We start from the raw sequence: 21,015 nt of genomic DNA on the forward strand, positions 1-21,015 counted from the left end.
GACACTGTTGACTCGTGACGTTTACGGTTAACACAATTCAACATTCAAATGTAGTTACCTCAGCTGGAAATTTTCATAATAGGTGAAAAAGGTATTAAGATGCTTTCCTCCAAAAGTTTATGAGGAAATAAGAGTATTGCCTGAAGATCATAGTTTCATGAATAGCTCTTGAGTTAGAAAGCAATAGTATAATAGGAATTAACAGACACTTCTGAAAATTAAAATACAGAGGAAGTCAAGAGACTGTTGGGATAATGACCCATGAACTGTTGTTTATAAAAGGCCAAAAAAGCTGGGGCGCCTGGGTGGCTCAGTGGGTTAAAGCCTCTGCCTTTGGCTTAGGTCATGGTCCCAGGGTCCTAGGATGGAGCCCCACATCGGGCTCTCTGCTCAGCAGGGAGCCTGCTTCCTCCTCTCTCTCTGCCTGCCTCTCTGCCTACTTGTGATCTCTGTCAAATAAATAAATAAAATTTAAAAAAAAAAAAAAAAGGCCAAAAAGGCTACACACTTCCTGGGTCATGAATTTTCTTTGGAGTAGCCATGAATGTAAAATATTTACAATTTATCATAATAAAGATGAAAATACTGTCAATAGGGGCGCCTGGGTGGCTCAGTGGGTTAAAGCCTCTGCCTTTGGCTCAGGTCATGATCCCAGGGTCCTGGGATTGAGCCTCACATCAGGCTCTCTGCTTGGGAGGAAGCCGGCTACCTCCTCTCTCTCTTCCTGCTTGTGATCTCTGTCTGTGAAATAAATATATAAAATCTTATATAATATATATATTATGATATATATAAAAAAGGAAAAGAAAATACTGTTGATAGAAAGACTAGAAAGACATAGAAAAAAATCCTGAACATAATTTGATTTGGTTTACCTCAAGTGTCAAAATTACATATAAGTAAAAGAAGTAAAATCAGCTCCTTTTGACCCCATCACTCACTTTCTCTGATAAAAAGCTGATAAAAATAGTTTCTGTACTAAAAGAAAATTAATCATTATCAACGTCCTTACTCTGTATGATATGGAATATGGAGATCGAGAACTTACCTCCCTGAGTTTTTTAGTTTTTCAGTAATTTCATTATTGCCTCTAACCATTCTTGTGACTACCAGAGCAGCATCAGAATTTTGAAACCTAGGGGCACCTAGGTGGCTCAGTCAGTTAAGCACCTGCCTTTGTCTCAGGTCATGATCTCAGGGTCCTGGTACTGAGCCCTGTGTTAGGCTTGCTGCTCAGCATGGGAGTCTGCTTCTCCTTCTCCCTCTACCACCACCCCACCTTCTCTCTCTGGTTCATTCTCCAAATAAATTTTTAAAAATCTTCAAAAAAAAAAAAAATTCTGAAACCTATTTTTCCTGTTTTTCTTTTTTTTTTTTTTTAGATTTTATTTATTTATTTATTTGACAGACAGAGATCACAAGTAGGCAGAGAGACAGGCAGAGAGAGAGGAGGGGAAGTGGGCTCCCTGCTGAGCAGAGAGCCCAATGCGGGGCTCGATCCCAGAAACCTGAGATCAAGACCTGAGCCAAAGGCAGAGGCTTAACCCACTTAGCCACCCAGGCGCCCCTCCTGTTTTTATTTCAACAGAAAATAAATATAATGTGTTTTCAACAAGGCTCGGTCAGAGTCTCACTTCAAAAATGGAGCCACAGGTTCCATTTTTAAATATTCAAGGAAAACAAGGGGTTTAAATCTCTAATTAACAGCATTTCCAGTCCTTATCAAAAACAGTTTTCATTTTACAGGTTTTCTTTTTGACAGCAAGAGAGACTTTGTTCAATGATGAAGCTGTTGTTTTGACCAAAAAAACAATGGGTTAGGTTACAGGGCTCCTGGGCCAAGCATGATTTAAGTAAAACAATGCGCTGTTCATAAATGACATTTAAATAATATAATCATGACTCATGCCAAAGCCACTTTAATTTCTTAAAATAAAAACAACTACAGTGTATTTAAAGGACTTTGGCAAATGTGATGGCAAAAGAAAAAACAAAGTCTCTGAAATGAGACACTGATTTCATAATGAAAATCATTATACCAAGAAGCTTTTGTCCACAACTTTGAAACATAAAAATTGAGTTCAGCGGGTGAAATGATGTATTTGGGGGAGCACTATTGTGTCGACTTCCATCAGCCACCTCGCCAGCTCGGAAAGTGAGCCGAAACTACTGGCCCCTGTGCCTAGCTCCTAAGAAAAGGCCCAGGCCAGGTAGAACCTTTAGTGTTTATAAACAATCATGGCATTGTGCAAGTACCTGAGAGATGTTCTGGGCCCAGCCCCTGCATTAGGATGAGGAGTCCGAGGCCCCAGGAAGTGAATACTGTCAGTAACTCCTTCATCCAGGCTGCATTTAAAGCAGGGCTCATATGGCGATACGATGATGAGAAGCTTAAACACGGCCCGCACTATCACAGAGCTTACCTTCTAGTGCAGGAGACACACAGGTAACAGGCAACTGAGAACACTGCACATAATGCTAAGTGTGGAAAGAAAAGGAAATGAGAGCTCCTAAATGGGAAAGGAAGGCCACTGCGAGGGAAACACCACTTAAGTGATGAGAAGGAGCCAGCCATGGGAGGGTCCCAGGAGAAAGAAGAGCAAGTTTAGAGCCCTGAAGCACCGTGGAGGCAGGGAGTGCTCCGGATGGAGCCGAGGGGGCCAAGACGGGGCAGCCTCGGTGAGGTGAGAGATGGAGGCCAAGGCCAGGTCACCCGCTGCAGAACCCACTAGAGAATTTTAAGCAAGGAAGTGACCATATTTTAACATTTTCAAAAGATCCCTTTTACTGGGGCCTCTGGGTGGCTCAGTCGGTTAAGCTCATGGTCATGATCCCAAGGTGCCGGGATCCAGTCCCACATTGGGCTCCTTGCTCAGCGAGAAACCTGCTTCTCCGCCTGCCTGCTGCTCCCCTGCTTGTGCACTCTCTCTCTCTCTGACAAATAATTAAAATCTTTTTTTTTTTAAATCACTTTTAGGGGCTCCTGGGTGGCTCAGTGGGTTGAAGCCTCTGCCTTCGGCTCGGGTTGTGATCCCAGGGTTCTGGGATCGAACCCCGAGTTGGGCTCTCTGCTCGGCGAGGAGCCTGCTTCCTCCTTTCTCTCTCTCTGCCTACTTGAGATCTCTGTCTGTCAAATAAATAAATAAAGTCTTTAAAAAAAATTTTTTTTAAATCCCTTTTATTATATGTGGAGCTTATATTGAAGGGGAATGAACATAGAAGCAGAGAGGCTTTATAAAAAGAAGCCACTGGAGTTGTCCAGCTGAGCAATGATGGTGTGTGAGTGGAAGGATTTGCCATGGGATGGAAAGAGCAGAACCTCACATCTGTTTCTGAGGCAGATGGACAGGGATTACTTGCTGACTGCGGACCCTAACTCCCTGTCACATGCAACTGACTGTATAGGCTCCAGCTAACAGTTACTGGGCATTTGTTGTGTTAAAGTGCTAAAATGTCTTATTTCATCTTCAAAACAATACCCGTGAAGTGGGTACTTTATGACCCCTATCCTATAGGTGGGAAAACAAGGCTCAGGGAAACCGGCCCAAAGCAGGAGGCAGGATTCAGAGCCCCGGTGTGACCGGATCCACAGTGGGAACTGTCACCACAGGATTCTCCTGTCCCCCAAGGTGAGGCTTGCCTACTTCACAGAAGTAGTGTTCTTCAAGACTACAGCAGCTTGCAAGACTACACGGCCTTCAGAGAACCATGTTTTTTCTGCCCCCCTGGCCCTCTGCACCCTCAAACAACCAGCAAGGGTGAGGAAGGCTCCCAAGCATCAAGGAGATGCAGCCCCCAGGAGAACAGCTTTGAAATACAGCAGGCTGGAGCTCAGCCTGGCTAGGGCTGGCCTGAGGGACGAGCGCTCCTTTTGGGAAAAACAAAAAAACCCATACCAAGGATTTGGAACATTCATTTTTTAGGACCTCTGCTAACCCAGAGCAAAGTATCTAGAACACAACTCAAATTAAGGGATGATTTATCATTTTATCATTCCTTAAGTGGTTCAAACTAGAAAATTCATTCTATCTTTTTAAAGCAGTGATACTTGGCTAGACAACATTATAATTCATAAAGCATATAAAATACAGAATTATGGGGCACTTTCTAAAATATTTTATCTTATTTTATTAAATTATCCCAAAGAATGTGTATCATATTATAAAGCAACAGCCTAGTTCCTACCTACTTTCTACTTGAAGCCAGTCACAGCAAATCTTGAATACAAGTCAGCATCTTGTTTTTAAAAAGGTGCAGTTGAATTACTACAATCCCAAATATTTTTCATCTCCTTAAGTATAACCATTATGGCAACGTGTGAAATCTCAGTTTTCTTTTTTAGCATGGCACACTCGGTACCACTTCTTAAACCTTATAATAGAACTTGAAAAAAGTAGCTCTTGTGTTTATACGTTTAAATATGACTGATCCACAGATACATGTATGAAGGAGGATAATTTTAAATAGGCAGCTCTGTATGGAAAGTTCCAATTGGTAGATCTCTGAGAATTTCCTGAAGACCTAACCACATTGCAGGCCTGCAGGGCCTGGCTTGAACCCAAGGGAAAATATACCGCTCTCACCTTCTCCACAGCAGCACTCAGTTCCCACTCAGCTCTGATTCCATTCCCTGGTCTCCCTCAGTTTGTCCTCTCATGCGGTACGTGGTTCCTGACTCACAACCCCCTTCCTCCCTCTCAGCCCTTGTTCATGCCAGCCTACCCCAGGGAGAGCTTTGGACCCTCACCAGCTCAACCTCTTGGATCCCAAATCTTACAGCTCATTCTGCTCTAACCTGACAATTCAGGTGTCTTTGCTGTCTCCTTCCCGATAGGAGCCCATGTTCCTCCCTTACTATTTTATCAGAAGCCCCCTTTAGACTTCTTACACACTGGCCGTACTCAATCACTTGGGCCAATTCCTGGACATTTTCCATCCTAAGCTTATGGCTTTTAACAACCTAAGAATGTTGCAAAGTAAACTTATTCCACATTGATCTGAAGAAGAACATGAATTCCAAAACCAGATCACCTGGGAGTAGTCATGCATAAGTTATGTAACCTCCTTGTGCCTCAGTTTCCTCATCTGTGAAATGGAAATAATATCAGTACACCCATCTCCTAGGGTTTTTGTAAGAATTAAATGAAAACATGGGGCACCTGGGTGGCATAGTCAGTTAAGTGTCTGACTCTTGGTTTCAGCTCAGGTCATGATCTCAGGGTTATGAGATTGAGCCCTACGTTGAGCTCCATGCTCAGCTCAGAGTCTGCTTAAGATTCTACCTCCCGGGGCGCCTGGGTGGCTCAGTGGGTTAAAGCCTCTGCCTTCGGCTCAGGTCATGGTCCCAGGGTCCTGGGATTGAGCCCCGCATCGGGATCTCTGCTTGGCAGGGAGCCTGCTTCCCCCTTTCTCTATCTCTGCCTGCCTGTCTGCCTACTTGTGATCTCTGTCTGTCAAATAAATAAATAAAATCTTAAAAAAAAAAAAAGATTCTACCTCCCTCTCCCTCTGCCCCACCCCTGATCATGCACACACTCACGCACTCACACATGTGCGCGCTGTCTGTCTCAAATAAATAAATAAATGGGTAATCTTAAGGAGAAAAAAAGAACTAAATGAAAACATTTGGAAAGCCTTTAAACAGGGTTAGTTATTACCATTATAACATAAAATTTAGTTTAAGATAAACAAGTCCCTACACAATGAGGGAACCTGGAAGAAAAGCTCACATCAAAATAGTGTCTTTAAGCTTTCTAATTCTTAACTGTGGAGAAGTTAGCAAAACCACTAACAGCATGCCTCTATTTGCAGGTAACCCATTCCTTCCAAAAAAATAAATAAATAAAACACTTAGGAGTTGGAAAGTATTGACTTGATATTTAGATTACACTGAACAAGGGGTTCTTTTTTCAGCATTTTACACAAACCATTCTATTATTCATGAGTTTGAGGGGCAGCAGGTATCCCAAACGGTGTACAGATAAACTCAGCCACACAGAGATTTTGCTGCAAGTCCCCTAACGTGGAAGTGCAAAGCTGAGCCTGTAACTTTGGGTGGTTGGCTTCTGGAGTATTTGAGGAAATCAAATTCACATTATTATTATTAAAAATGCTTTTGTTTTGGGGGCACCTGGGTGGCTCAGTCATTAAGCTTCTGCCTTCAGCTCAGGTCATGATCCCAGGGTCCTGGGATTGGGCCCACATCGGGCTTCCTGGAAGCCTGCTTCTCCCTCTCCCATTCTCCCTGCTTGTGTTCCCTCTCTCACTATCTTTCTCTCTTTGTGAAATAAACAAATTACATCTTTTTAAAAAAAAAAAAGTTTTTGTTTTTGTCTAAGTATGGACATTAAGTTTATGAACTCTGAGGTCAGGGAGTGGTTCCATGTGTAATGGTGAGCACTCTGGACTCTGAGGTCAGGGAGTGAGTTCAAATCCCAGCTCTGCCACTCACTTGCTGTGTGACCTTGGGCAAGTTAATTAACTTTTCTGTGTCTCAGTTTCTTCATCTGTAAAAATAGAAGGACAATACTAACACTGTGAGGATTAAATAAGACATCAGGTATAAAGTGCTTAGATCACTGCCCGGCACATAAAAGCTCTCAGCTAATGACAACTGTTGTTACTTACAAGGCACGAAGCATCTGGTGTCTGCAGACGGTATCAGCCTCTCTAGGTGTCAGGACAATAACCACTAGTGTGGCATCATCTGGGGGGGCCAACAGGGCCTCCCCGTACAAATGTGCCCTCCTAACTCCCACCTACCTGACACTTCAGATGCACTGAGAAGGTGCCCACCCCACTGCACCCCATGTGTGTATGTACAAATGGTCTTCCCTGACAGGGAATTTCTTGAGAAGAAACGCCCTGACCTCCTCTGTTTCCTCAGCAGCAGAGCTGACGCAGGCACCAACAGATACTCCTTGAATGGTGTGATGAATAAATGAACACTCAGTCCTCCAGATTTTTAAGTAGCTTTAAATGTCAGGTCCCTTATTAAAATAAAAACCCCTTGAGACACTAACTCCTTAAAGTGTTAGCAGCCATTAGTGACAATTAGCTGCAGGAAGAACGGTGACAGCTTCCCAAGGCTTGAACTTGTAGCACTTTTCAACACCATCTAGTCCTACAGTCACATAGCAAAGCCAAATTGGACTATACTGAAATACGGACTCTGCCAAGGTAGAATGGAAGGAAGGAAGGAAGGAAGGAAGGAGGAGTGAGGGAGGGAGGAAGAAATTAATTTATAAATAAAACTATATTCCTAAAATGCTTACCTTGCCTCATAAATGAAAGGGCTTTTTCTTTTAAGTTTTCTGTCAGTTGTCTCTTTTTAGTCAGGTAATCCAAAACATAAATATTGGGAGCAAAATTGATCATGTTCTGTTCACCACAGCCGTAAGGCATCCGAATCAGTGAGGCTAAGCCATTGATGGAAGAACCGAGGATATCTCCTGAAAGCACAAGATACCCCATACATTCAGCAAACAGTCCTGGTGGCCAGGAGACTTCCGCAGAGGACAGAAGGCAGCTGACGCTGAAGTGAACAGACTACAAAGTCTACATCGAGCTTGTAGGAAGGCTGGTCAGATAACTGATAACACAGTGGCACTGAACTCACATAGATTACAGGACAAATCAGATGTTTACCGCAGGTAAAGGTGGGGCATACACTAGGCAAAAAAAGAGTTTAAAAATCATTCTCTTTTTTTTCGAAAGATTTTATTGATTTATTTGTCAGAGAGAGAGCAGAAGCACGGAGAGCTGCAGGCAGAGAGGCAGGCAGAGGCAGAGGGAGAAGCAGGCTCCCTGCTGAGCAAGGAGCCCGAAGTGGGGCTCGATCCCAGGACCCTGGAATCATGACCTGAGCCGAAGGCAGACGCTTAACTGACTGAGCCACCCAGGTATCCCTAAAAAATCCTTCTTGAACAAAAATGTCAGGAACTGATTAGGAAACCATCATTTTTATATAGGAAAGAAATGTTTTACTAGTAGTATTCTTCACATAGGTAGAATTTCACTCTGACTTCTTATTAATACACTATAAACACTTGAGAAATGAATTTTTTTAAGGGCAATCAGCAAAATGCCTGATTGTAGTATTTTTCAGTGTGTTCTCTTTAGCAAAGACAAAGTAGAATTAACATGCAAAAATATTTCAATGAGGGGCTCCTAGTGGCTCAGTCGGTTAAGCGTCTGTCTTCAGCTCAGGTCAAGATTCCAGGGTCCTGGGATCAAGTCTCATATCAGGCTCCCTGCTCAGTGGTGTGCCTGTTTTTCCCTTCAGTCTTCCTCTGTGCGCTCTCTCTCTCTCTAATAAATAAATAAATAAAATCTTTAAAATATATATATAGATATTTCAATGAATCTCAGGATCAAAAAGGATTATGACTATTCTTCAAAGTTAGTAACATATAATTAGACAAAATGTCTGCTTAAAAGACACCTCTACCCACATTTTAACACTATGACTCGGGGAAATAAGTAAAACTTCAGAAATACAGAGGCTGAGTTCTAATTCTGACCCCACTCTGAGGGAGGGCTAGGTGGCCAGTAGGTTAAGCATCTGCCTTAAGCGTCTGCCTTCAGCTCAGGTCATGATCCCGGGGTCCTGGGATCGAGTCCAGGACCGGCTCCTGGCTCAGCAGGCTGTCTGCTTCTCCCTCTGCCTGCTGCTCCTCCTGCTTCTGCTCTCTCTCACACACACATAATAAATAAAATCTTCAAAAAAAAAAATCAAACTTCAAGAGTATTTCAATAACCAAAGACAGACTCATTCCAACGTAGGAAGGAGTGGTGGTACATATTTGAAATTCAAGGCTTCTTCCCTGTGTGTGTGTGTGTGTGTGTGCGTGCCTGTCGATAGTATCCCCCTCCCCGCCACTCCCCCCACCCGCCATGTATGCTGCAACTCCCAGCATCCGAACACTATGAGAGAATTTATTCCCCTAAGTAGAGGGCTTATTTAATTCTTCTTAAGAATTACACCTAAGGCTCCCAAAAAGTCCCCTCCAGAGGGACTGGTTGGTTGAGTTATATTGGAAAGCATTCCACCTACAGATGAGATTTAAAAGAATCTGAAAAAGTGCCTTAGGTCCTGACAGACTGAAAACCTAACGAACTATTTAGATTCATTAATCTTCATTAATCTAAACATTTCCTCCAGTTATTTGTGAAGCGCAGCTATATAAACAAAGCGTTTGTGTGGAAGCTATGTTTAACAGCTGATGAAAAAGTACTTTCGGGTTGCCAGAAGGTCACGAGGAGAGGTTGAAGTCAGCGGGCCGCTTCCTGCTCTGAAGGTTATCTGCGCATAGAGATCTGTTCTAGGCAAACAGCGCTCAACCTTCCGTCCTCACAAGCGCTTGTCAAACTTTTCAAAATATACGCACCCTAGCCATAGCTAAGAAATTCTGATTATGTAGGTTGCAAGGGGAGCCTGTGTTTTTATGAAGCTCCATAGAAGATTCTGATTATGTACCAGTGGTCGAGAGCCACAGAGGGCAGAAGCTCTGCTCTTAGAAATAACCCCTCCCTCCAGCCCCATTATAGTGGGCCCTACTACCCAGAGAGTGGTCTATCTACCAGAAGCATCGGCATCAACTGGGAGCCTGTTAGATATACATACCCCAAGTCCCCACCCAGGCCTACTACACCAGCATCTTCCTTTAGAGGAGATCCCCACGATTTATATGCACACTGCGATTAAGAACTGGCCTAGGACACGTATCTGCTAGTCTTTCTATTGTAATCACGGGTTGGTACCAACTAAAAATTTTTGCAACCTCTTCTCATTAGGACTAGATAAGAAAATGCATCCAAAAATAGATATGTATGTGGTCACATACAAATAAACCAGCAGTGATGGTGATATACTGTGTTCTTACCAATAGCAGTGATCTGAACTCGTTCACTACCACTCACTGTGTTGGGAGGAAATGAGAAACTCAGAGTTTTCAGGGGAGTTTGTAACTTGTTGTCAGTTAAGTCTAACAAGATGGATTGTGAATATGATTTTTCTATTCCTTCAGCCTGTAGGAAAAAAGGAACACAATTAATATCGATTGACATCATCTCGACTCCTCTGTTTACAGAGAACTTTATGAAAATAATAAGATAAACATCTTGCTTGCTGTGTTCACAGTATGTGTACAATTAGATAAATACCTACTGTTTTTTATTCCTGCTTCAAATCTGTTAATAAATGTTTATTTTCTAGTTAGAGTAAACAAAACATTTCATGAAATGGCAAAGAAGAAGATGAAAAGGTGATGAGAAAAACCCTCTGAGTAAACCCTATTCTTATCCAAAGAGAAACTAAATACCTTGTCCAAAGTCACACTTGACAGAGCTGGGATATGAACCTAGGGCTGTCTCACCCCAGAACACAAGCGCTTATCCACAAGGCTGAGTTGTCTTTTTCCGCCTTCTCGAAAAACAAAAAAAAAGAAAAAAAGAAAAAAAAATTCTACCGCGCGCCTGGGTGGCTCAGTTGGCTGGGCAGCTGCCTTTGGCTTGGGTCCTGGGAATGAGTCCTGCATTGGCTCCCTGCTCAGCAGGAAGTTTACTTCTCCCTCTCTGTCTGCCCCTCCTGCCCTACTCATGCTCTGTCTCTCTCTCTCTCTCAATAAATAAAATCGCTAAAAAAAATTTTATGAAATCTCTTCTAACTGTATTAAGGAATTCCAAAATTCAAAATCTACATATCAACTTGGGGTGATTTAACAGGACTCCAACATAACACAGTTTCTAAATGTAACTGACAGCAAAAGAGATTTGCTATAGGGGCACACCATAAAGCTAAAGAGGTAATTGGCAATTACTTCCAAAACATATTATAGATCCTTACATACAGATGAGAAAACAATCACACAATACCAGGAGGGTGGAGGATATGACCTACTAGATCTTGACAACAAATTTAACCATGAGAAAAACCATCTTCTGTTTCTCTTTCGATTATGTATTTCCATCTCACTTATTTGAGACTTCAAATATTTACCTTGACTAAAATCCTCTGGGTGACGGCATCAGAAGCAGCAGGTGAAATGGCTGTGACTGTGATAGGAATTTCCCCCAGATGTGTGGGTTTGACCGGAAAAAGAACAGTTGCCCCATCCTCACTGGGAACCAGAATGGTCTGCTGGTGTCCTGTGGCATTTATTTCATTTGAAGCCATTAGAATATCAAATTCGTCACTTTTCTCAATGATTACTTTAACCTGGAAGGAAAATTATCAAAGTTTTATATAATAAATGCTCCTCAGGAAAGTGTTGCTTTATTACTACAGTAAAGGTTATTAAATCTGTGAGGCTCAAGATGAGAGGAAAGTGAGACAGATGCAGCCAAGGACAGGACAAGAGGGTTATCAGGGAAAACGTCATTTCTCTATGCTCTCCTCCTCCACCTCAAGATATATGGAGAAAGGGCACCCTTCAGTTCCGTTTCTATTAAACTCAACTAACATTAAATTCTGTTATTATCCGAAGACTTTGAGGGGAAGGATGGCCCAGAAAGGTTATTTCATGTTATGGTATTGCCACCAGCCTGGTTTAACTGTGTCATCTTAAGAATTCGGTCCCATTAGAAAAACCTAAGACACACAGGATGAAGTGTTATTACAACCACTGAGAGTCTCTGCTAAAATTATTCCAAGGTGGGCGCCTGGGTGGCTCAGTGGGTTAAGCCTCTGCCTTCGGCTCAGGTCATGATCTCAGGGTCCCGGGATCGAGTCCCGCATCGGGCTCTCTGCTCAGCAGGGAGCCTGCTTCCTCCTCTCTCTCTCTCTGCCTGCCTCTCTGCCTACTTGTGATCACTCTCTGTCAAATAAATAAATAAAATCTTTAAAAAAAAATTATTCCAAGGAAAGAATGACGCAGACATTAGTCCTGAAGCATATGTTGGTTGTAAAATTTAGTAAAGTAGGTCAAAGTTGCAAATCTTACCAAGAACAGTATTTATCTAGGACTTACACTTTATGAATTGTTTCCCATTTATTTTCTCATCAGTTTCTCAAAATATCTTCTGTAGGGATAATTACTAGTCCCATTTTGCAGATGAGGAAACTACTATTAACTTATTCTGGTAAGTGTTAGAGCAAGACATTGAATCTGGCCTTCTGATTCCAGATCTTTTGCTCTTTACAATGTTACAATTGTTGACTAGGTGAAAAAGTACAATTTAGAGGCCCCTGGATGGCTCAGTGGGTTAAGTGTCTGACTTTGGCTCAGGTCACGATCCCAGGGTCCAGGTGCTTGTCCTTCTCCCTCTCTCCACCCCTTCCCCCACTTCTGCTCTGTCTCTCTCTCTCAAATAAATAAACAAAATCTTAGCCCCCCCAAAAAAATTTTTAAGTACAATTTTAAAGTAACAGTTTATAAACATAGTGCTTAAAGAGACTGTAGCATTTTCATATAATGAGATTAATAATCCCTACTTACTCTGAGGTAATCAGTCATTTGGTTAGTACTACAGGGAGCACAACACCAACAGTGGCCTAATCCTGCCTTCCAGGGAACTGACTAACTAAGGAAACATAAAGCACATGACTCAAAAAACAAAGCCTTGTTTTGAACACACAGTATTCAGAATCAAATACCTATATAAACATGGGAACAACACATAACAGAATAGGTGAGGAAAGGCATCCTAGCTTCAAGCCAGGTCTTGAATAAGTTCTTGCCAACCGCAAGAAGCACAGAATGGCAGTGAGAAGAAGCAACACCTTCCAAGATCCAGGGAGGACGAGGAAAAAGTACAGGGAGGCAGGAAAGAGAAAGACCTGCCTCAGAGACCGCGAGGAACTTATGCAGCTAAAGCGGAAAACCTGTGCTGGAAATAAAGAGAATGTGTAGACGCTAAGACTCTCCCCTTTGACATTAATTAAGTAGAAGAAATCACTGAAAAAATATGTATATTTTCAGTCTCTCAGAAGTATATAAAAAGCTCAGATTCCCAGACATCCAAACATTAACAACCCAATCCCTGTGTGTTTTCTCTATTCCTTCCTGAAGTGTGAATGATTAACAAAACCTTAAATATATTACCTCAGTGGCTTCTTTCAAATAATTGAATATGGTTACTTCCAAAGCAAATTCTTCACCTCTGATAACAGAGTAGGGAAGATTCAAAAATATGAAAAATGGTTGGAAGGCTTGTAGCTGGAAAGAACAAAACAAATACATACTTTATTCAAGTCAAAATGCTTCACATTTCATGCAATTAAAAGCAAATCTCACAAAACCTGTGAAGCGTATAATTCCACATGGAAATGTCCACTTGCCTATCAATGGAAAACAAATAGCCAACTTACTCCAAGTCAATGTTGATAAATTAATGTGATTTATGTTATTTAACATAATTTAACTAGTTTATTAAGTGCCTACTCGGATCCAGGGACTTTATTTTTTTACCTTTTTATTTTATTTTATTTTCATCATGGTAAATATACTCTTTACTCCCCATTCCCTATTTCCTCCATCCCCCCACCCATCTCCCCTCTGGTAACCACCAGTTTGTTCTATAGTTAAAAAACTACTTCTTGGGGGGCGCTTTGGGTGGCTCAGTGGGTGAAGCCTCTGCCTTCTGCTCAGGTCATGATCTCAGGGTCCTGGGATCAAGTCCCATGTCGGGCTCTCTGCTCAGCAGGGAGCCTGTTTCCTCCTCTCTCTCTGCCTGCCTCTCTGCCTACTTGTGATCTCTCTGTCAAATAAATAAATAAAATCTTTTTTAAAAATAATAAATAAAAAAGAAAAAAAAAGAAACTGCTTCTTGGTTGTCTTTTTTTTCCTTTGCTCATTTGTTTTGTTTCTTACATTCTACATATAAATGAGATCATATGGTATTTATCTTTCTCTAACTGACTTATTTGACTTAGCATTATACTCTCTCGCTCTATCCATGCTGTTGCAAATGGCAAGATGTCATTTTTATGGCCGAATAATATTCCATATTTTATTATTCCTATACTATATCTCCTTTATCTATTTATCTATTGGTGGACACTTGGGCTGCTTCCATAGTTTGGCTATTATTGATAGTACTGCAATAAACACTCAGGTTCATGTATCCCTCTGATTTAGTGTTGTTGTATTTTGGGGGTAAATATCCAGTAGTGTGATTCTTGGATCATAAGGTAGTTCTATTTTTAGTCTTTTGAGGAACCTCTATACTGTTTTCCACAATGGTGCAAGAGGGTTCCTTTTTCTCCTCATCCTCACCAATACTTGTTGTTTCTTGAGTTTTTTATTTTAGCCATTCTGACAGGTGTGAGGTGGTATCTCACTGTGGTTTTGATTTGCAGTTCTGTGATAATGAGAGGTGTTGAGCATCTTTTCATGTGTCTGTTGGCCACCTGGATGTCTATTAGGGGAAATATCTGTTCGTGTCTTCTCCCCATTTTTTAATTGGATTATTTGGTTTTGGGTGCAGAGTTTATCAGTTTTTACATATTTTGGATACTAACCCTTTATCGGATACGTCATTTGCAAATCTCTTCTCCCATTCAGTAGGTTGCCTTTTAGTTTTGTTGGTTGTTTCCATCACCATTCACAAACTTTTTATTTTGATGTAGTCCCACTAAAGTTTATAGATACTTTACACAAATTATTTCATTTAATCTTTACAACTCCAATGAGGTAGGTTCTATGTTCATACTTTACAGAAAAGAAATCTGTCCAGAAATCTCTGTAACTAGTACAAGGTCACATCAATAGTAAATGGAGAAGCCAGAAAAGGACCCCAGCATGTCTGATGCCAAAGCCAAGCTTCTCACCTACTATGCTATTATGACTCCAGCCATCTGCTTGAAAAGCCACTTGCCAAATCCAACATCCCTGTTTGAGACTCATGTGGAAAGTCTAGATGATGTTCTGCTTACTACCTTCTGACATATACACACGCATGTACTTTCTCATTGGTGACCCAATTCTGAGATTGTCGGCCGCCAAATCCTATAGGGAAGCTGAACCACTACCCCACCTCTGAAAATAAATCTTTATTAGTTTAGGCCAATGGTTGCCACTGGCAGCAGTAATTCCCTCTAGAGGTTTACGTAGACAGTTGTGGAACTGTCTTAGATTGTCACAATGATTGAAGGGTAGTGGATGAAAGTCTGTGACGCTCAGGACAGTCCCAGACAATGAAAAAGTATCCCCCATCCCTCATGATTCTTGAATATCTCTTCAGACATTCCCGTAAAGTACCTGCTTATAATGATCTGAACTTACAACCTATTTCCACCTTATATGTAAACCCAAAGCATTTTTCAATACACACTGAATTTTTCGCAAATACAACTATGTTGTAAATCAACAGAAGACCGCACTTTGTTTTGTTTGTGACTTTACCAAAAGTTGTTCATGGCTTCAAAGACTGACAAGGTTTTTGAGATGCTAAAACAATACATACATAACAAACTTCACTTGCACCTGTTACACACAGGGTGCTTCTATATGCATGGAGTAAATATTTGAAGATTTATGCCGTCTAGTGCAGCTATGTCTGACCACTTATATAGTGTAATATATATATATTTTTTACTACACATTACTTTCCTTTAATTTTTCCTTAATATTTCACTTTAGGCATCATATTGATTTTTTTTAACTAAGTATATAAATATACCATATTTCCCATGACTTTCACTCCAGATGGTGAAGGGGAAAACAAAGTATCTGTTATAAAAACGGAACTTTAGTTATGACAGAGGTAAGAGCTACTGGTCTAAGACCAGACATGCTCATAAAATTCTTCTCGCCAGCAACTGGTTTAGGAAGTAACATGTGATGCAGTTTGACCAGAAAGAGGAAGATGTTCTATGGCACATCTCGAGAAGGTCTGCCCATCATCTGCAGAGGGAATACACAGAAACTACCTCTCTTCTGGCCTTTGGAAATAGCTGAGTTCAGTCAATAATGAAGTTTTATCCAAATCTTAATATGGACGTAGCACATTTAGGAGTTTAATACAGCTCGCATTCTAAAGTATAAAACTAACGAAAAACAAAAAGGAAAAGCTAAGAAATCGCTAGATACTATCAACATCATAAGGAATCATTTTTGAAAATTCACTGAAGAGTTGACACTTTCTTTGCTTTGGGTGCTTTAACATTTGCAAGTAAGTCTTTAATACACTACCTCCACTGGAGAACTTGTTAGTCCAAGACCTAAATCTTCAGAGATCACGAAAGCAGTGGCCACCCAAGAAGTGATAGAATCAGGCACAGTAACCTCAAATTCTTGGTAAATCCTAGAACTGAAGTCAAGATAAAAATAAAAATCACTTGTGTAAGACTGAGGATTCCCAGACCTGTACCTCTGAAGCAAATAATACATTATATGTCAATAAAATTTTAAAAACTAAACTAAATAAATAAATAAAAATCACAACACCAAGGACTGACATATTTCAAAAAAAAAGTCAACATAACCTAAACATTTAGAAGTTTTAATTTTCCAAATTATTTACATATCTAAATTTTTTAAGTAACCATGAAAGAGTGATCCTAAATTCTTAGGAATAGTTCAGTTAATAAGGCCATAACATTGCATCCTGACCCAGAGTCCAAGAACTTTCTACAATGTTTATACCTTCAGAATGACCATAATTTTCATAAATGTTCTATAGACAATAAATATCTATTTTCTAATTTAACTCAATTTATTTGTCAATTTGCATAGAAGTTTCCCTCTGTATCTCAGTCAGTGCTATTTTTTTTTTTTTTAGGTTCGACTTGTGTCTTATTTCAAGTTTCCATAAATGGCTGACCATAAAATATGTGAAGATTTCATGACTCATCTGCTCAGTCATCAGGCCAGAAAGCTCAGGGTTGGTCAACTAAGCTGAATCCTCCCACCACCTGTGCTCCTTCTTCCTGTGGCTTATGGGGGTGTTTGACAAAGAGCCACAGGTAGAGAGTAATTACAAGTGCTTCCCACCCTAAGGCAATAAGCATACTCTCAGCAATTTTCTCAAACAAGTACCATGAAACTTGAAGGAAGTTAAAAACACCCTTCATTAGAAGATGGTCTATCTTCTTAATGATACTCTCACTGCCCCAATTTGCCTATGGCTTTCTTAAACAATACATTTAAATATAATAAAGATTCTAAAATAAAAACCTGTTGGTCTATTTAGTTATTCATCACAATACATTTGTACTTAAACATTAGAAAGAACACAAAATTTATTTAAAATGAACACTAAACAAAAGAGGTATGAGCAAAGGACATTATAAATCTTTACCCCATGTTGGTGTCTAGCCAAATCCACGTCTCTGGAAAATGCTTTCTGATACGTGGGTTGCTAACCGAAGAGAAGTCATGAAAATCTACCAAGTATCCTTCAGTTTCCTCCGCAAACCTCTCAAGAAATTCAACACTGTCATCTAAAAATCAATATTGACAACTGTTGGCGAAAAAGTCACTGTAGCAGATGATTATAAACTTAGTCCACAGGACCGCAACACCTCTCAGCTGAATGGGACTTTAGAGTTCATCTTATTCAACCTTCTCATTTTACAGATAAGACACCTGAGACCCACTGAAGTCAAGTGACTTACCCAGGGCTCTGAGGCCAGTTACAGCAGCTCAAAAACTTAAAAAAAAAAAAAAAAGAAAAAAGAAAATGTTCCCTGCCTGTACAACCAATACCTGAAAAACTACTTACAGCTGCTAAAAAACAAGTTAAATCATGTTTTTAAAGTTCCCTCCAATTTTTCTCTTCTCTTTTTAGTTCCCTAGTGATCATTACCATTGGTTATACCAGCCCCAAGATGCTACAATCATCTAGTTTACTAGCTTAAAAATAAAGTCATGTTGCCTGGCAAACGGACACATTTCCAGAAAAGTCAATATAATCTAAACCATTTTTGGAAGAGTTTTCATTTTCCAAATTGTTTACATAACTATTTTGTTAAAGTAACAATGAAACAGTAGATCCCAAATTCTCAAGGAAAGGTAATCTAACAAGGCAATAACACTGCATCCTGACCCATATTCCACCAAAAGCTTTCTTTCTATTTCTATCACCTACTTCTATTTTTTTTTCAACTTTTCTGTAAGTTTAAAACGATTTCAAAATAAAATGCAAAATAGGGGCACCTGAGTGGCTCAGTCATTTAAGCGTCTGCCTTCAGCTCAGGTCATGATGCCCGCATCATGGGATAGAGCCCCGCATAGGACTCCCTGTTCAGCAGAGAGCCTGCTTGTCCCTCTCCCTCTGCTCCTCCCCCCTGCTCATCATGCTCTCTCTTTCTCTCTCTCTCAAATAAATAAAGTCTTAAGAAAATAAAATAAAATGCAAAATATTCAATAAATTAAAGGGAGCAAAGGAATATACAAGGTAGAAGGATAAGCATTTGAATTCTAAAAGTAGAGCAGTGTTCCAGTAATAAAATGGCCTTGAGTAACTACTGACAGCCATCGTGGTGACTGCAAGACAGTACACATTAAATGGATCAACCAAACAGACAGTCAAATCCCCAGGATGACAATAAGAGTAAGACTTTAAATCTCTTGTGAGAATCTTCAATGTACACAGAAGGAAAGGGAAAGTAGGGGACCTAAATGTTGACTGAAGGAACTATAATGGAAATTTTTGAGCTTCAAATGATAAATGGCTCTTAACTGAGGGTTGCTGAGCAGTGACCCTGAAGTACTCAAGAGAACACCGAACACTAGGGACTTAGGAAACTTGATCCAGAAGAGAAGCAGAAAAATTAATGTCAGTCATTTGAGAAGGTTTCTAAGGACACAGTATCCTAGTAAGAGTATCAGGTTTCTTCTGTTATGTTGGGGGGGAGGTGGAAAGGTAGAAGAAAGTTCTCAGGAAAAGGTAAAGGATACAATAAGTATAACTAACAACAGAATGAGTATTACAGTGGAAATCAGGATTTCATAAGATGAACAAAGATAGGTAAAAGAGGATACTGGCAAAGAGAGAATGGAAAAACATTGTTTAGAAGATGTCCAGGATGGATGATTATAGGAAGAAAGTAACTGCACCATATTGTCTTTAATACACAGAGATCATAATGACTTCATAAAAATTTTAAAGCTGTAAAATTATCTTTTTAGCTTCAACACAGAGGCTCGGGTATCCAGTGGTGTTAAAAACCAACCCAAAGCTGGACAGCCTGGGGTCAGTATGGAGTAACTGAGAATAACTGACAGGCATAGGGAACTCAGGGATAGAAACTGTGACATTAGCATGAGGTTTCCTGAAAGAAAAGAGAACAACTTCTAGAGTTAACCATTCTCATTTATGCACAGTTTGCAATACAAATTGGAAGCAGTGGATCTTCCAATATGTCCAAAAATATAACCATCTCAAAGAACAACAGAGAGAAAATAGCAAGCATTCATTTCAAAAATCTAGTTATAAGCCCAGACAAACATTCCATGTCATGGCTCAGATGAACATTAAACGCCAAAGACTTTAGGGTAAGAGAACAGAAAATGAAAATCATGATATCCATATCCAACCAGAATGTATTCATACCTATGTGAATAATTTTAAATACCTGGGATGAAAGACTTAAATACTTAAAGCACACTGCCAGGTTTTACTTACAAACACCATCAATGTAATCCTTCAAAAGTTTTGCATCCGTCAATACCCAGAGGCCACATTCCTAGAAAGAACAAGTTTAATTTTCTTTAAAAATAAAAGTTTAAATGCTCTGTAAAATGTCCCAGCAGTCTCCCATAGTCTTAATTCACTCTTGTGCATTCATTTTTACGCACATGTGAAAGGGTTTTTTTACTCTATCTCATTTTTGAGAATTTACATATGTACATGAGCATTCTCTCTCCCTTTCTGTACACAGAAAACACACACACACACACACACACACACACACACACACGCACTTTTTCCATTTGCTTTTAAAATTGGAAGGATGATTATCTTTCCATTTCAGATTACACTTATATAACACTCCACTTCAGCAACACATTTAAGAAAAGGTTAACATTTCATAATTCAGATAATTAATTCTGAAAGTGTTTGCAATAGTAAAAGATATTAATATCTTTTCAAAGTCTGTAACAAATTAAACATACCTGAAAAACTGCAAAAGAATTCATGAACATGCCTAAATAATAGCCAGTGTTATAAAGTTCCAGCTCATGGACCACCTAAGGAGAAGATAAAATACATGAAATGAATTGAATCACAGCAACCTGTTCTGCCCTCTGTCATATTTCTTGTATGTTGCTTAGACAACACACGGCCTACAAGCTTAAATGAAAATGACATAAATGGAGGAATAAAGAATACTTGAATGCCTTGTTCATGATTCAGTCAGCTAAAAATACATTTCCTCTCTTAACTTATTTTTACTCTGTTCAGTGATAGAGAGTTCCTAAGAGGTATATGCTGAGGGGCAGTCAGGTCATTCAGTTGGTCAAGCAGCCGAGTCTCGATTTCAGCTCAGGTCACAGTCTCATGGTCCTGGGATCAAGCCATGTACCAGGCTCTGCACTTAGCTGGGAATCTGCTTGTGGATTCTCTCTCTCCCTCTACCTCTGTCCTTCCTCCTGCTGGTTCTCTCTCTCTCTCTCTCAAATAAATAAATAAATAGGCACACCTGGGTGGCTCAGTCGGTTAAGTGTCTGCCTTCAGCTCAGGTCATGATCTCAGAGTCCTCAGATCAAGCCCCAGGTCTGGCTCCCTGCTAAGTGCGGTGTCTGCTTCTCCTCTCCCTCTGCTGCTGCCCCCTGCTTATGTTCTCTTTCTCAAATAAACAAATTAAATCTTCTTTAAAATAAAGAGATAAAATAAAAAAAAATAAACCTTTAAAAAAAAAGAAGTGTATGCTTAAGTTTTGCCCAGGAAGAACTTAAATGTCACCAGTTGACTAAACGAACACATAGGGGTCAGCATTGAAAACAACGCATACTTTTGGCAGATAAATGGGTTAAATTTCATGGATAATATAAGTTCTGCAAAATGTCAGTTAACTATATTTTTTAAAATAACAAAAAGAGGCAATTCACAAAAAAGAAATAAAAATTA

The 21,015-nt window shown here is 40.1% G+C and overlaps 1 protein-coding gene across 1 annotated transcript in view; it reads right to left on the reverse strand.

Annotated features, from left to right (window-relative positions):
• Positions 1 to 21,015, reverse strand: part of CD109 (CD109 molecule) — a 129,878-nt gene that overhangs the window by 31,426 nt on the left and 77,437 nt on the right. The window contains exons 16-23 of the mRNA XM_032864356.1: positions 20,061 to 20,135; positions 19,570 to 19,630; positions 17,242 to 17,383; positions 16,134 to 16,251; positions 13,044 to 13,157; positions 11,000 to 11,218; positions 9,885 to 10,029; positions 7,275 to 7,451 (exon numbers count right to left, since the gene is read on the reverse strand). Coding sequence (XP_032720247.1) covers positions 7,275 to 7,451; positions 9,885 to 10,029; positions 11,000 to 11,218; positions 13,044 to 13,157; positions 16,134 to 16,251; positions 17,242 to 17,383; positions 19,570 to 19,630; positions 20,061 to 20,135 — 1,051 coding nt within the window. The remainder of the gene's footprint in view (positions 1 to 7,274; positions 7,452 to 9,884; positions 10,030 to 10,999; positions 11,219 to 13,043; positions 13,158 to 16,133; positions 16,252 to 17,241; positions 17,384 to 19,569; positions 19,631 to 20,060; positions 20,136 to 21,015) is intronic.

Source organism: Lontra canadensis, unplaced genomic scaffold (assembly GCF_010015895.1).
Source record: "Lontra canadensis isolate GAN:19392208 unplaced genomic scaffold, GSC_riverotter_1.0 scaffold27, whole genome shotgun sequence".
NCBI lineage: Eukaryota > Metazoa > Chordata > Mammalia > Carnivora > Mustelidae > Lontra > Lontra canadensis.